Source organism: Podarcis raffonei, chromosome 11 (assembly GCF_027172205.1).
Source record: "Podarcis raffonei isolate rPodRaf1 chromosome 11, rPodRaf1.pri, whole genome shotgun sequence".
Classification (NCBI taxonomy): Eukaryota; Metazoa; Chordata; class Lepidosauria; order Squamata; family Lacertidae; genus Podarcis; species Podarcis raffonei.
The window spans coordinates 736,817-753,431 of NC_070612.1; the positions used below are offsets into that span (position 1 = coordinate 736,817).

The window sequence follows — 16,615 nt, forward strand, 5'->3', positions numbered from 1 at the left end:
CAAAGGGTGGGGGGAATGGGAGGCAGGGTCTCCATTTCATCCCCACAAGCAATGGAGAAAGTGAGTCAGCAGAAGCCCCCCACTGTCCCTGTCCTTTGGCCCCACCCCAAGAGTTTCCTTGCTGCCTAATGAGAAACAGAGTATTCCTCACTTATATGAGATACAAAGAGCTGCTTCAGGGACTCAGCTCCCCCCCCCCCTTTGGCAGTAGATAAGCAGAAGACAGGAGGGCCTGGTGTGCTCTGGTCCAGGGGGTCACGAAGAGTCAGACATGACTAAACAACAACAACAAGTAGAACAAAGCGAAAGGAGTCTCTTACCAGTTAGAAATTTTAATGATCATAGCGAGAGAACAAAGAATCAATTTCTAGGAATGAAGGTGCTCCCCACCACTTTCCCCCATTAAGGGTCCCGCCCACTTCCCCCCTAAGCACCCACATCACTTCCGTGTCTTGCAACCTGATCTCGCAACCACTTCGCTTTCTGTGCTGCCACCTTATCTGCTCTCCTTGACCTTGGGCTGAGCGGATGACGCTTTCCAGCAAAAGGGAGTCTGTTAACTCTCCCTCCCTCCCAGTGTTTTGTCTCCTAGTTGTTCCCCACCCAGTATTTCCCAGCTTCTGCCTTCTGTGCTATGTCCCTCTGCAAGCCACTGCTCCAAATCTATACTGTCCTCCTGCTCCTGGGAAGATTCAGGATCCTGATCAGGAGCAGGGGGAGAGGGATGGCTCCCACCATTCCTCCTCGGTGCAGCCTCCTCAGCACAGTCCCTGACACCTGGTGGCTCAGAAGAGGGTGCGAGGAATCAGGGGTTCCCCGGATGGAGGCAGAGAGAATGGGGGGCCTCGCTTTCAGATCCACCCCAAGTCAAGCGCCAACAACCACATTTCCTTCTTGGTCGCATGAAAATGCAGAAAAAATAAAAAAAAGAACCCCTCATCACTTTACAGGGAGCTGCTTTTTCAGAAGCCTCCAGGGGCACTTTAGCAGTTCCATTTAGGGGCCTGCTGAGAGTCAAATGTCCCATCTCTGCTCTCCGTGCCTCTTAATCTCCTGATCCGGGAAGGTGCACTGAACACTCACAGAGCCTCAAGATGGGCCAGTGGGACACAGCACCAGCCAGGGGCAGCCAGGATGCAGCAGAGAGAGGGCCTGACATGGCTAGTCAGAGACATGAGCTCCACCATCATATAGAAGCATAGAAGCATAGAATTGTAGACTTAGAAGGGACCCCCAAAGGCCATCTAATCCCACCTCCTGCAGTGCAGGAATCGCAGCTAAAGGATCTCTGACAAACCGCCATCCAACCTCTGCTCAGAAACTTGCAGTGCAGGAGAGTCCACCACCTTCTGAGGGAGGTCAAATGGCTCTTCCCATCAGGAAGTTTTTGCTAATGTTAAGTCAGAATCTCCTTTCTTGAGCTTTGAATTGGTTTGGGTCCTCCCCTCTGGAGCAGGGGACAACAAGCTTGCTCCATCTCCAGTATGACAGCCCCTGAGATGTTTGAAGATGTCTCTCATAGCACCTCTCAGCCTCCTCTTTTCCAGGCTAAATATCCCCAGCTCCCTCAACGGTTCCTCTTAGGGTTGGGTTTCCTTGCTCATCTTGGTCGCCGTCCTCCGCACCCCTTCCAACTTGTCAATTTCCTTCTTTTTAAACTTAAATCCTGTGGCGCCCAGGACTGCAAGGCAAAAGAGGACCCCAATCCCAAGCTTATTGGCTGAACTGAGCCAAACCCAGCAGCTCTGGAAGAAGGCTCAGCTCACACGCCCAGTTCTGCAAAGTTTCTGAATGTTCTCCGGGATGCATAAACAGGATGCAGGATTAATGCTTGCAAAAATGTGGAGACACATTTCTAGAGTGCCTCTAGACACAAAAAGGCTCGTGCAAACTCTTTCACATGCAGGGCGATGCTGAACTGGGGGCTTAGTTGGTGCCATCAAGTTCTGGGCTTCTCCCTTGACTGCTTAGGCTGCCAGAGAGCCCCCTAAATTTGGGGAGATGCCCCAGAGAGCAGCTGCGCTGGCTCAGCATCCCCTGCTCTTGCCGCTTTTGGGGATTCGGTCATTAGGAGACGGTGGAGCTAAGCAACCACTCTGCAAGGATTGCAACGCACAGCACTGCCTCCACCTCCTTCCGAAGTGTTTTGGGTCCTCCTGCTGTGTTTAACAGGCACTCTGTCTGACTGTGGCAGAGAGAAGATGAGCGGGTGATTAGCACTCGGCACATGCTCATCATTAAGCACCTTCCGTGCTGTGCTTGCCGTAATCCTCCCCATATGATTGCTACCATTGCGTGAAGTTGCAGCAGAAACATTCCCTTCCCAAGGAGACCCGCCTCTGCCCTGAGCAAGCGCTCTGCCAGAGAATCACAGCACCATAGAATTGTAGACAGTTGGAAGGGACACCTGGGGGTCATCTAGTCCAACCCCCTGCGATGCAGGAGACTCGGCTGAAGCATCCCTGACAGATGGCCTTCCAACCTCTGCTTATAAACCTCCAAGGAAGGAGAGTCCACCATCTTCCACCCTGAAGTCAAACAGCTCTTGCCATCAGAAAGTTTCTCCTGACGTTTATTCAGACTCTCCTTTCTTGTAACTTGAAGCCACGGATTCGAGTCCTACCCTCCAGAGCGGCAGAAAACAAGCTGGCTCCCTCTCCCATGTGACAGCCCTTGAGATATCGAAAGATATTGATATCAGTCTTCTCTCCACCAGGCCAAGCATTCGCAGCTCCTCCAACCGTCTCTCAGAAAGACTCTGCCCCGGCTGACCCGGACTGGGAGGCAGTGAGAGTGACACGGAAAGGCATCTCATTCACCTCTGGGTGAACTGGCAGGCAGAGGCTGCAGCCCTGCTTCCCTGCCATGCTAGCTGTGATGTGCCAGCTCGCACCTGGCCTGGGCTTGCAAAAGCTTCCTCTTCTCAGCTTCCTCCATTTCTCTTGCTGCACAGGACCACATCCTGGGGGTGCCAAGAGGGCTGCAGCAGTGAGCCTTGGCAGGAGGCCCTTCATCATGTCACAGAATCACAGAACTGTAGTTGGAAGGGACACCAGTGGTCATCAAGTCCAACCCCCCTGCAATGCAGGAATTGCAGCAAGAGAATCTCCAATAGGCGCTCATCCAAACTCTGTTTAGACTCTCTTGTCATTTGAATCCCCCATCCAGGGATGGGTGACTGGATTCTTCCCCTACTGCCAAAGTCCACAGACGCATAAGCCAGGACTCTTAAGAGCAGCCAAGGTGCCCATGGGACTAGATCTATGCCTGGGAACTGCTTGGGATAGATCGGGCCGTGGGTTCTGGTCATGACAGCTTTAGTGGAGCTTCCATGTTCAGAGGCAGTCTAGCTCTGGAAACCTGTGGCTGGGGAGAATCAGCACGGGAGGGCTCTGGCCCGGCTGCCCGGCTGCCCATTGGGGCTCCCTCTTGGCTACTGCAGGGAAGATGCTGATGCTGGGGACAAGCTCCTTCCCTGAGTCACTGCCGGAGTCTCCTGGTATCCTGAGCTCTCCTGCCTTGGCCCAGCTGCCTGCCTGCCAGCCTTGATGCTTGGTCAGAGGCTGGTGCTGCTGATAACACCAAGGCGGCAGCTTCAACCCCCTATGGGGCAGCTGCATGTTCCTGCATAGCAGGGGGTTGGACTGGATGACCCTCGGGGTCCCTCTACCATTCTAGGATTCTATGGCCTGGTCCTTCTCCAGGGGCACCGCATGGGACGTGCTCAGTGGCCAAGCCAGGATCCCCAGCACCAGAGGCCGGGCCAGCCAGTCTGAGCTGCGGCTGCTGTGCCTTTAAGCGCTTCCTTTGCCCTCGGGAGAGGCTCCCGGTTCTCTTTCCTCCACCCTGGGCAGCTGGGCTGGTTGACAGCCAAGGCCAGGCTGCCGGCCAGCCCGTTTCCTCCTCAAAGTCATTTGCTCTCCTCCTCAGCCTGGCCGCCTCCAGACAGACAGGCAGCCCCCACCAATTGTTCTGCTCCCAGCCCCCCTTGAGCTCAGAGGAGCTTCTGGGAAGTTGTCTGCCGAAAAGGAGAAAGGGCTGGTCAGCAGAGGAGGAAGCGGGAGACGCAGGGCCTGGGCTCTCTCTCTGCCCCAGGGTCCACCACCTTGACCAACTGGCTCTAGTAGGAGGACAAGCACAGAATCCTAGAATTGTGGAGTTGGAAGGGACCCCCCAAAGGTCATCTAGTCCAACCCCCTGCAATGCAGGAAAGACAGCGCAAGGATCCCTGACCAAGGGCCAGCCAAGCTCTGCTTTAAAAGGCTGTAGATGCCACTTGTTCAGAGATACGCCCGTCTTCAGCAGATAGGACGCCCTTCCAGAAAGCAGCTTTTGCTTCCAAAATAGCTCGCATTTGTACATGCCCCAAAGCGGCCCCTTCTTTTCTCCCTCCAACTTCCTTCTCTGCCATGCTCACTGCTCTAATTGTTCTGTATTTGGTTTCCTCCTTTTCTTTTGGAATATTAAAAGCTGCCTTGTTTCTGGTCAGAGTTCTGACCCATCGTATGCCAGGGTCGGGCCTAGCAGGGTGCCACCTACAATTGGTACAAGGCAAAACGGCAAGCGCGGATACGCAGAGACAGAGAGAGAGAGAGAGAGAGAGAGAGAGAGAGAGAGAAAGACAAGGGCAGAGAGGGACCAGGTTTCCCTCCTCCTCCTCCACCCAGCTAAGGAGATCTGTGAGCAAAGTTGGCCTTCTTCGCCAGCCCTCATGGATGGTGGCCTTGGGTGCACTGGGCAGAATGGTGGGACATAAATCTAAACAACTGCACTTGCATTCAAAGGTGGACCAAAGTGCAGGCAGGAAGCTGGACTGAGCATTTCACTGAGAACGTGGATGCATCTCCAAATGGCATCTGGGATGCAAACCCCAAACGGATCCCAGCTCCTGATCCCTCAAGCGACTCAGGTGTGGGTCTTATGATCAGGATCAGGGTGCCTGGCTCCAGAGACAGCCAGCACCATGCCTAGACACAGGCCAGCCTTGGACAGAGGAGTCTCCATCATTAGATGGCTGCCCCCTAAGCTGCCCATAAGAGGCCTGGGCAAATTCACGGAGAGAAAGGCGCTCAGTGTCAGAGGCATTATTCCCCCAAATGCCAGCTGCTGGTGGGCAGAGAGCTCTTGTGCTCATGCCCTGCTTGTAGGCTTCTCACAGGCAATTTGGTTGGCAGCAGTGAAAATGGGATGCTGGGGCGAGATGGCTCTTCTGTGGCCTGATTCAGCAGGGCTCTTCTGAGGGTCTTGCGTTCTGTTCCCTCCTCCTCCTCCTCCTTCCAGGCCTGCAATGTGATCACACCTTCTTCCTGCCAGGCCTTTGCCCCCCTGGGCTGCTCACAGGCCTGGGGGCTCCTGTTCTCACTCAACAGAGCAGCTTCAGGTGTCGGTTCGCAGCAAGGACTGGGAATCCACAGCGCTATTTTGGGAAGGGAGAGGAGGCTTGGCGGATCTCAGGGCGACTGACAATGTGAGATTTGGAAAAGGTGGCGTGTGTTTGTGTGCATCCTCGGCAGGCTGTCAGGCTCCTTGGCTTCCTCCCTCTTGCCTCCTTCCTCCTCGCTCCTGCAGAGCCTTCTGCTCAGCTAATGCAGGAACAAAAAGGTACAGTCCGGTGACAGGTTCACACGGGAAGCTGAGGTTTCCCTGGCCCTGAGGCTCTGCGGCAGGAAAACGCCTCACGAGGAGGAAGGGGACTGGTTTGCCAAGTATCTTCAGCACCAGGAACTCGGCTGGAAGTCACTCTGCACAAGCCCAGGGCTGGGCCATTGCCAGTGTTGCAAAGGCTGTCTGTGGTGCACACCCAGAACACCCCAGAGACTCTCTCCATCTGTGGGGCTCTTTGCTTCCACGGAGGGCTCACCCACTCTTCAACTTGTCCTGCACCTAAGAAGCACAAGTCTGAGCAACTTTGCCTCTGCCCCACCACTTTCCCCCAGAAAATGCTCCCCGCACTTCATTGGGGGGCTGCAATGGGGAAAAGAAGCCCAGTGCCATGGCGCCAGCAGTGCTGTTCGGGGCTCAGCAAAGCTCTGGCTGCTCCCCTTTCCCGCTCCCTGCAAACATCTGTTTAGTGGGTGCTTTGCTTGAGTTCCTGCTTTTGCAGGTTTCCAAGACAGATTGTGAAGCTGAGGCTCCAAGACTTTGGCCACCTCATGAGAAGAGAAGACTCCCTGGAAAAGACCCTGATGTTGGGAAAGATGGAGGGCACAAGGAGAAGGGGACGACAGAGGACGAGATGGTGGGACAGTGTTCTTGAAGCTACCAGCATGAGTTTGACCAAACTTTGGGAGGCAGTGGAAGACAGGAGGGCCTGGCGTGCTCTGGTCCAGGGGCTCACGAAGAGGCAGACACCACTAAACGACTAAACAACAAGACCCCTTGGCCAGCTCAAAGAGCTGCAGCAAAACAAACACACCCAGATGCCATTCAAGCACCCATCAGCTGCCCCCTGGGAGGGGTCACTCAGGGAGCATCATGGCCAAGTGGGGAGATTTGAACCCTGGTCTCTCAGGTCCTAGTGCAACTCTCTAACTGACGGTGTGGAAAACTCAGCCTGGCAACTCCAAGGTGCTGCTCCCCCCCCCCCCCGAGCTCAGGATCCCTGCTCCCCACACTCTCCAAGTGGCAACTCGAAACAGGCAGCAGTTCTTGCTCTGCGACCATTTGGCTCAAGCTTGGCTAGAATACGCAGCTCCTGGCGCCCAGTGACTTACGGCATATTCAAACTGGAGGTTGAAGGCTCGGTCGTTGGCGCGAAGGTGCCTCTCATGCTCTGCGGAGGAGAGAGAAGAAGTTAAGACACACAAAGTGGGACTTGGACACTGCTTGGAGATGCACTCTATGTGGGGCTACCTTTGAAGGCGACCCGGAAACTGCAACTAATCCAGAATGCGGCAGCTAGACTGGGGACTGGGAGCGGCCACCGAGACCATGTAACACCGGTCTTGAAAGACCTACATTGGCTCCCAGTACCTTTCTGAGCACAATTCAAAGGGTTGGTGCTGACCTTGAAAGCCCTAAACAGCCTCCGCCCAATATACCTGAAGGAGCGTCTCCACCCCAGACACCAGGGTCCATCTCCCGAGGGTCTTTTGGCGGTTCCTTCCCTACGAGAAGTTACAGGGAAGCAGGCAGAGGGCCTTCTCGATAGTGGCGCCCTCCCTGTGGAACGCCCTCCCATCAGATGTCAAATAAATAAACAACTATCACTTTTAAAAGACATCTGGAGGCAGCCCTGTTTGGGGAAGCTTTTAATATTTGATGAATTATTGTATTTTAATATTTTGCTGGAAGCTGCCCAGAGTGGCTGGGGAAACCCAGCCAGATGGGCAGGATATAAATATTATTATTATTATTATTATTATTATTATTATTATTATTATTATTTATTAGAGATACATGAAAATCATAGAACTGTGGAGCAGGAAGGGACCCTTGCGGTCATCTAGTCCAATGCAGGAGTGACTCCTAGAGAATCCCTGACAGAGGGCCGCCCAACCTCTGTTTAAAAACCTGTTTATCCATGTTCTTAAACACAAGTGTGGCCATGAGCTGCAAAAGCTACACTCTGCCTCCAGCTGGGCAATGCTTCTGAATTCCAGTTGCTTGTTTCCCACAGGCAGAACTGGAGGCTGGACCAGGTGGGTCTCTGCGCTGATCCAGCAAGCTCCTCTGATGTTCTCTCTCCCCAAGGTGTCTGTGGGTCCTGCAGCCGCTAGGGACTGGCTAGAGGTGGGATGCACATCCAGGAACACCCTTCCTCTTCCTGCTTTACAAGCCACCTACCGGGAGCCAGCACCACCGACACCAGGCTAAGGTCTGTGCAGAACTGATAAGGCCGGGACCCAAAGGTCTGTGCAAGCCAAGTGTGTCACCTGGACAAAGGTTAAGGGTGGAGGAGATAAAGGCAGAGCGAAGATGAGATAGGAGTCATAAAATGGGACAGGAATTGCAAGGAAAGTAAGGGATGGAGGACATACCAGGACACCTTCAACTGTTAGGAGAGGCTCAGAACTTACAGGGTTAAGAGTTCTGAGTGATGACGCCTCACATTCTGAGGGCGGGCTTAGAACACTGAAGGGAGTGGTTTACTGTGTTCTTTCAGTGTGCGTGTTAGCTCCGTTGAGAGAGCAAGCGACATGTCCGCTCTGTCGCCAGGCAGGAGATTTATTGCTATTGTGTTTTGCTAAGGAATAAAGACTTTAAGATAAGGAGACTGCTGCGTTTCAGCCTGAGTTATTGCCTTCACACGAAGAACGTTCAAGCTTCTGTTCCGCTGTGTTTTAAGCTCTGCTGAGTCAAAGGTCCCAGGGGGGAAGATCAGAGTGCAAAGGAAGTGTGCCGGACCCCCCGGACGAAATTGACCCCCAACAGGTTATGGTGGTCAGCAATAAAGATAAGCAACGTTCGTGCGTGTGAGAGGCCAGCAGCCAAAGGCCAGCTAAGGAGTAGCTGGAGCCAGCTGGAGCGAAGGGAGTTCGCTGGGAAGGATCTGCCGGACCGGGAGGTGCTACTGTATCGTGAGTAGGCTGAGCCCCGGGGGAGAGATGGCAGACAGCCAGAAGTTGTCAATCCCTGTTGATAAGGTGGACGGGAGCAAGCCCTGGGCCGGGAGAAGGCAGGCACTGAAGAAGACAGTGGGAGCCAGGCCAGAGGGGGCTGAGAATTGCTCTGAGGGACACCCAAGAGGCCCAGAGGGGGCTGGAAGTCCAAGAGGGGCTAAGGAATGCCCAGAAGGCCCAGAGGGGGCTGGGACTGTGTTGGAGGGCTGCCAGAAAGCCCCAATACGTGAGCTGCGTGCTGGAGAACAGCGGAGAGAAGAGAAGAGCTTTGCACCTGAGAGTGGGGTTGCAGGCCATTCCAAGGGTCTTGAGAGTGCCCAGGCTGTTTGGCAGGAGCTGGAGGGGGTTTGCAGAGAAACCACAGCAGAAGCCAAAAGCCATTTTCCCAACGGCAGGAAAGCCTCAAGGAGGAGTGCTGCTGGAAAGGTTGGGGGGGCAGAGAAGACCAAAGGCAAGTTTGCAAAGTTTTCCACTAGGCGATGTTTTGTTTGTGCCTCGGCTGAACACCTGCGTCGGAGCTGCCCACAGAGAGCAACGGAGCCAGGGCAGGATGTTTCCAAGGTCGCTTCCCATGGGAACCAGCCGGGTTTCCATGGCAACAGAGGGAGCAGGCGTGGGAACGCTTATCAGCTGACTGCTTCGATGGCTGTTTTGGACGACAACAACACCTGCAACGAGAGCCCCAAGGTCGGGGGCAGCAGGAAGGCAGTTGCTAAGGCAACAAAGAAGGACAACTCCGGAGGGGGGAGAGTCCTACGTTGGGTTGTTGACTCGGCTGCGAATGCCCATTTGGTAACAGCGCCACCTGATGGACAAATGTTGAACTGCAAGGCTGTTTCAACTGAGAAAACAGTTAAATTTGCTACAGGTTCACAGGGACGTGTAACCCATGTTTCTAACATGTTTGTCTCTTTCTTACAGGCTGAACTGAAGGTTTATGTTCTCCCTGAGATAAAACATTGCCTGCTATCTGTACCAAAGTTTCTGCAGCAGGAGGGTGGCCCAAGGTACCAGGAAATGATCTTCTGTGGATATGAGCCTGCGACAAAAGGGTGGAGATTCGCATACCCAAAAGGTGATCAGACCAAGCTTCTGGTCAGTTAACAGGCTGAGTTCTTTGAGCAGGATGGTTGGGCAAGGCGCAAAGCGCGCTCTGACGTTCACTCAGATTGTCTGTCTGACTCTGAGGAGGAAAGAGAGCCAGAGCCTGAACCTGCTGGTGGAGACCAGGTCCCTGAACAGAGTAGGGCGTCTCCACAGGTTGTTAAAGGAGTGTCCAAGAGTGAGCCCTCATCTCCTGTGCGCATAATGGAGAGAGCTCACAGACGTGTCAAGTCAGAGGGGGAGTCTTCTGATGAGGAAGACGCACATGCTGGCCCCAGTGGGTCAAAAGGAGCACCCCAGTTTGTGCCCAGGCGGTCATCGCGGGCTACAAAGGGAATTCCACCTGAGAGGTTTCAGGTCACAAATGCGTGGGTTGGTTTCGCACAGTGCGAACCTGAGGTTTGTGTGGTTCAACAGGTGCCTAACAACGATGCCAGGAAGGGGCGGAAGGCAATGGGGAAAGTGTTGAACACTCAGAGGTCCTCTCAGAACGTGATTCGAGAGGGGGTGTTAGGAGAGGCTCAGAACTTACAGGGTTAAGAGTTCTGAGTGATGACGCCTCACATTCTGAGGGCGGGCTTAGAACACTGAAGGGAGTGGTTTACTGTGTTCTTTCAGTGTGCGTGTTAGCTCCGTTGAGAGAGCAAGCGACATGTCCGCTCTGTCGCCAGGCAGGAGATTTATTGCTATTGTGTTTTGCTAAGGAATAAAGACTTTAAGATAAGGAGACTGCTGCGTTTCAGCCTGAGTTATTGCCTTCACACGAAGAACGTTCAAGCTTCTGTTCCGCTGTGTTTTAAGCTCTGCTGAGTCAAAGGTCCCAGGGGGGAAGATCAGAGCGCAAAGGAAGTGTGCCGGACCCCCCGGACGAAATTGACCCCCAACATCAACTCCCTCCCAAGGAGGGAGCTCAGGGCGTGGATCAGGCCAAAGGGGGCCCATCCTGTTCAGAGACCTGTTTTTTGCAGTAGCCAACCAGAGAGGAAGCTCAAATGCAGGACTAGCTGCAACAGCCATGTTCTAAGCCTCTTGCTGTTCCCATCCTGTCTCTGATCCTGGAAGCAGTATGCTCCTTCCACTGGGGGTCTTCTGATCCTCCCCCCTCCTCCCCTTTTCAGCTGCTCTTGACCGCTCCCAGTCTGGAATCCTCCTCAAGGAGGAGGAACCAAAGAGCGCCAAATCAGGGCAGAAACCTGAATTTGGCAACCTGTGAGGGAATCCCACCTACAAGGTGTTGGAGAACTTGGAAGGGTCCTCTGCATGGCAGCTCTTGAACCCCAGGGAGGGTGAAGGCAGAAAAGCAGAGCAGGGAGATTTCTGGCACCCAGCACAGAACTGAAGAGTTGGAAGAGACACCAAGGGTCATCTAGTCCTGCAATGCAGGAATCACAGCTGAAGAAAACCCCGACAGGTGGACATCTCTGCTACAAAACCTCCTGCGAAGAAGAGTCCACCGCCTTCCAATGTTGAGTAAGAATCTCCTTTCTGGCCATTTGAATCCCTTGGTTCAGGTCCTACACTCTGGAGCAGCAGAAAAGAAGCTTGCTCCATCCCTGGAGATATCTGAGGAGGGCTCTACTATCACCACTTCTCTTCTACGGGCTAAACTCCCTCAACTGTTCTTCCTAAGGCTTGGCTTCCAGACCTTCATCACTGCCCAGGATTCTTCTGCCCACAGAGCCAAGCCTGCGCCATGAAGCTGCTGAGAGACAGCAGTGGATCTCCTGGCCCAGGAGAGCTTGACGCCTCAAAGCACCAGCCGCCATCCAGCCTGCCTCTCCCAACAAGGCCCATAGACAAGGCTACACCTCATATATGAAGATCACTGCAGATGGTGACAGCAGCCACGAAATTAAAAAATGCCTGCTTCATGGAAGAAAAGCAATGACAAACCTAGACAGCATCTTAAAAAACAGAGACATCACCTTGCCAACAAAGGTCCGTAAAAGCTCTGGTTTTCCCAGTCGTGATGTACGGAAGTGAGAGCTGAACCATAAAGAAGGCTGATCGCCAAAGAATTGATGCTTTTGAATTATGGTTCTGGAGGAGACTCTTGAGAGTCCCATGGACTGCAAGAAGATCAAATCTCTCCATTCTGAAGGAAATCAGCCCTGAGTGCTCACTGGAAGGACAGATCCTGAAGCTGAGGCTCCAAGACTTTGGTCACCTCAAGAGAAGAGAAGACTCCCTGGAAAAGACCCTGATGTTGGGAAAGATGGAGGGCACAAGGAGAAGGGGACGACAGAGGACGAGATGGTGGGACAGTGTTCTTGAAGCTACCAGCATGAGTTTGACCAAACTTTGGGAGGCAGTGGAAGACAGGAGTGCCTGGCGTGCTCTGGTCCAGGGGGTCACGAAGAGGCGGACACGACTAAACGACTCAACAACAGCAACATATATGAATGGCTGCCGGGAAGCCAGGAGGGGATTCTGACCGAGCTTCGCCCTTCTCCCTCCTCTGACTTGCAGGGTGGCAGCCAAAAACCACCGCTCACCCTTCTTGGGGTGAATCCATGGTGTGACCTGGTCTGCTCAGCCCCCTGGCATTTATCTCCCATGGCCAATGGGCTGCCTGAGAGCAGGCAGTTTGGGCTTTGTAGTTAATGGGTAGTACAAACCCCGTGTTTGATATATCAATTGCTAGTTTGTGGGGCACTGCAAAATGCAGGGGTTTCGCTGCAAAATGCTGCAACCTCCCCAAACCCTGGCAAAACTTTGGCACAGGTTTGGAGAGGATCCCACATTTTGGGGTTCAGAGTTAATGGGTCTGCAAAGGATGCCTCTCAGCCCCTTGCATTTAAGAAATGGGGCAGGAGGAGGACTGTCAGGTCAAGAAGACCCAGATTTGAATTTCCCACTGAAACTCATGGCTGGGTCAGGAGATGCACATCAACCCACATATTTGGGAGGAAAGGCAGGGAGGTGGGGAAAGAGTGGGGTTTTTTTGTTTTTTTTTAAGTACACTGGAGGGAATGACTCATCCAACCTCCAATTTCACAATGTGGAAAATGAACAAGATTCTTGCGGCAGAAACTGGAGTCCTTTCTCTCCGCTGCCCCAGGCAGTGAGATTTGGGAAAGATGCCACAGAGCAACATCTGGACAGTGGGTGGGACATCTGGGCTAGCGGAGGGGGCTGCTGCTGCCAAACACACAAACTCAATGGGGCATGAAGTCAGCAGCAACAGTGGTGGTGCGACAGGTTGCAACCTCAGCCCACCTGGTGCAAGAAAGGAGGAAATTGCCCAGGGCTGAGTTGGGCCTGCCTAGGACAGAGAAACCTTCTCCCCACCCAACTCCAGTGCAGGGTTGCGGTTGTGATTCACTCCAAGCTGCCTCCCTCAACGTAGAACACAAGAAGAGCCTGCAGGATCAGGCCAAAGGATCTAGTCTAGAATCCTGTTCTTGCAGTGGCCAACCAGAGGTCATAGAATCAAAGAATTGCAGAGTTGTACGGCCCCGCAGGATCATCTAGTCCAGGGATAGCCAACTTCCAAGAGACTCCGATCTACTCACACAATTAAAAACTGGCAGGAACACGAAGAGGCGGACACGACTAAACGACTCAACAACAAAGCAGGTGTTAAAATCTAATTGAGGTTTCTGAATCTTGGCATATCCAGGCTAGCCTTCTCGTAAGGGAAGGAGAGCCAAGGAAGGGGCTCTGCGGGGGAGGGCAAATGGGTGGGGCCCACCTGTTAACTCACAGGTAAGAGGGAGGACAAAAGCCAGAGTTTAGAGTTGAATTTTGAGTGATGTTACCTAAAATCAAGGCAGCAAGCAGAGAGAGAGTCTGACTTCTGCTTGAATTCAAGGCTGCATCTCTGGGAGAAGCAAGACTCTTTTGGGGTGTCAGTGCTGTGAACCCCTCTTTCGCAGGCTCAGGCGGCATGTATGTGTCAACAAACCATCGATCATAAAGACACCAGTGTGTCTTCACTGTGTCTCATTCCCAAATGCAAACACAAACTCTAGCCAAGTGCTTGGAACCCCTGGAATCTCCCACCATTCAGAGATTGGGGCAGCGCGCAATGCACATACACATACAACCGCAGGTGCATGCAAGCACTTGTGGCATTGCGCCTCCACTCTGCAAGTGAGTTGTGTGCAGGTGGCACGAACCCCCTTCTCTCAGCCACAGATCTTCAGACCCTTTTCAAAAGCCATGTTCTTAAAAGATGCTCCCACAGGAGCCTCATAGTCTCTAAAGGAGGAGATGAAACCTTTAATTTTCCAGAGCTTCTTAAAATAGCACCGGTGCCGGTGGGAGAGTTGTGACACCAGTCCTGTCACAACAATGTGTTTAAGATTTCTATCCTGTTCTTACACTGTGGAATGAGTGCTCAAGGATGCTCTCTGCGAGGTAAAATGTTGGGTCTAGTCCAACCTGCTGCAATGCAGGCTTTGCTTATTCCGCTGTGAGAGATAAGGCACCCTGGCACACTCGGACGCCCTCTTCCTCACTCTGTCACCAGTGTCACGGCTGACACCTGGGTTCAAAGTCAAGGATCTGGGGGCAGCCCCACCCCCCAGCTCACTCACCCGAAAGGACAAGCTCTGGCCGCTCAGCCGCAGTCTTGGCCCTCCTTCCCGAGAGGTGGTGGCACTCCAGAGACCTCAGAGCCATTTCTGGTCTGGGGGATAATGGCTGGATTCATCCGCAGGAATCCAGAGAGCCTTTCTCCAGAGCAGGGGGGCCAAGACAGGCTGCCTGCCCTCAGCGAGAGGGTCAATGATTAAACAGCAAGAGAGATAAGGGGAACTGGAGCCCAGGGCTTCCCCAGACAGCGGGGCTTTTGTGCAAGGAATCCACAGGGAGGACTGAATTGCTGAGCACGATCCAGCAAACACCTCGGCTGCTGGGGGTCACAATGTCTTCCCCAGTGTTCCCCAGGAGCCCCTAGGGAAATGTGTGTGGGGGGGGTCTTTCTCCCGGCAAGCAAAGCCATTGAGGTTGCACTATGTGGAAGAGGGTTGTATGTCTCAGGGTCCTACTGGTCAGTGTCCATGTCATCTACAAGGGATGGTTGGCTTTTGCTGTTTTGTGTTTATGATTTTTACCTCTAAACCCCCTTGAGTCCTTATTAGGGGAAAAGGTGGGGTATAAATAATTATAATTATTTCTCACAATCTGATGTTTCATTGCAAGCCACCCTGCATGGACTTTAGTGGAGAAATGCAGAGTGGAAGAAATGGAAACAAGCAAAGGCATAAAGAAAAAGGGGCAACTCTCTCATGCGCCACAATCTTTGTGCCATTTAGGACCCTGTCAGTCAAGCAAGCAGGCAGACACACGTCACAGCCACACCATCTATGCAGAGCAAACTTAAAGCACTTAGCCCCCTCCCCAAAATCCTGGGAACTGCAGTTGACCTCCTCACGGAGCTAGAGTTCTCAGCACCCTCCGTAAATCCCAGATCCCTCTGGTTAGTGAGCTGGCGCTATGGGGCCCGGACTCAAGTCTACTTTAGCGCTAAGGAGAAATGCTGTTATTTATTCGCACCTGTCGAGGCCCAGGAAAGGAGGGCATCTAAACGGCGATATTGACGGCGGACACCGTTCTCACTCATGAATGCAGCATCTGGCGGCACCGCGGGAAGAATCTACCCCATTTTGAAGAAATCAGTCCAGGCAAGAGAACTCCATGGTGCTGTGGGCGGGATTGATTGGCAGGTGTCTCTCGCTTACTAAGGAGCTAGAGGTCCCCTGCAGAGAGGAGGGAGGGAGGGGCAGCAGAAGCGTTATCCATTCGCTCACTCACACGCAAAAATTGTGGTCACATTACCGCAAGTCGCCACTGCTTCCTCTACCTGGTTCTAACTCCCGCCAACTACCTGGGAAGTTGATGGGTCTCCTAGAGTGATAAAGAGGAGGGACTGTGCTCCCCCCACCTCCCTACCTACTGGGAGGTCAAACCCAAGAAGGATTCTCCCCATGAGAGCAGCCCAGCAGAGGCCACAAGCAAGTCACCTGCCGCAGGTGACTCAGGTAAGGGATGTCACACCTCAAGGCAGAGAAGCCTGTGACTTCAGGGCAGACAACCTCTTCTGCCTGCGCTAGGTCCCAAGTCCAGCCCCCACCCAGGGACCAATAAAGGGGTCTTGGGGAGCAGGGCTGGAAAGGACCCCCTTGTCCCAGGGTAGTCCTTCAGAAGCCATCTGACTGTTCACAACTAGCCATACTGGTTGGGGCTGGTGGAAGCTGTAGCCCTTAGAGCAGAGGATGCCAGACTTGATGGTTGGGCTCAGGAGAAGGCTCTGGGAGCTGGGGGCGATGGGGGGGGGGCTTGGATCCTTTGCACTTTGCATGCACATTGTGTCCCAGATTCAGCCCCATTGAAAAGGTCTGGTGGTGTAGGGCTGGCAAAGGACCTTCCTGCGACCCAGGTCTTTGACAGCCGCTGTCAGTCAGCAGAGACACTCCTGAGTCAGATGGAGCAGGGCCAGGACTCCCTAGAAGGCGGCTCGCTGGGTGGGGTCTGCTATTTGTGTTTCCCAGAGATGGACCACAGATGACTAGCACAGGTAGCTGCAGGCAGGTGGGCTTTTCCTCCGGAGTAGCCACTTTTGTGGCAGGGATGCTCCAGGGCGCCTTCGAGGCTGAAGTGACAAGTCCCTGCAGGAGGGGTGCTCCTGGTGTAAAGGTGGGAGGTCCAGCTAGGTAGCCCAAGGACTTGTGCCCGTCAACACCACCCACTGCAAAGCAGAGGGTGATCTCCTGAAGCCCCGCAGCTCTTAGACCAGCTGCTGGGATTGGAGCAGGCGAAGCCTCATGGTGTGCCAGACTTTTCCTGGGAGCTCTTCTTTTGCCATCATCTTGGTTCTGGAAGTGGGGAAGGGATGGAGGAGATTCCCTCTGAGCAAAGCATGGGATTGATCCAGGAGAACCTCAACAAAGCTGGACTCAGGAGACCTTCCAGCAACTGGCCCAGGAGACTAACGGCCGACAAGT

The 16,615-nt window shown here is 53.5% G+C and overlaps 1 protein-coding gene across 8 annotated transcripts in view; it reads right to left on the bottom strand.

Moving 5' to 3' along the window:
- The window catches only part of LOC128423403 (phospholipid-transporting ATPase ID-like), an 82,461-nt gene that overhangs the window by 50,050 nt on the left and 15,796 nt on the right, over positions 1-16,615 (bottom strand). For 6 of the 8 annotated variants that reach the window (XR_008332745.1, XR_008332746.1, XM_053408512.1 and 3 more), the window contains exon 3: positions 6,714-6,772. Coding sequence is in view for 6 of the 8 variants with exons in the window: in XM_053408512.1 (XP_053264487.1) it covers positions 6,714-6,772 (59 nt within the window). In the remaining 2 variants the exon portion in view is untranslated. Of the gene's footprint in view, positions 1-6,713; positions 6,773-14,206; positions 14,312-15,167; positions 15,371-16,615 lie in introns of those variants that run through there. The other 2 variants (XM_053408511.1, XM_053408510.1) reach the window with 2 other exon arrangements.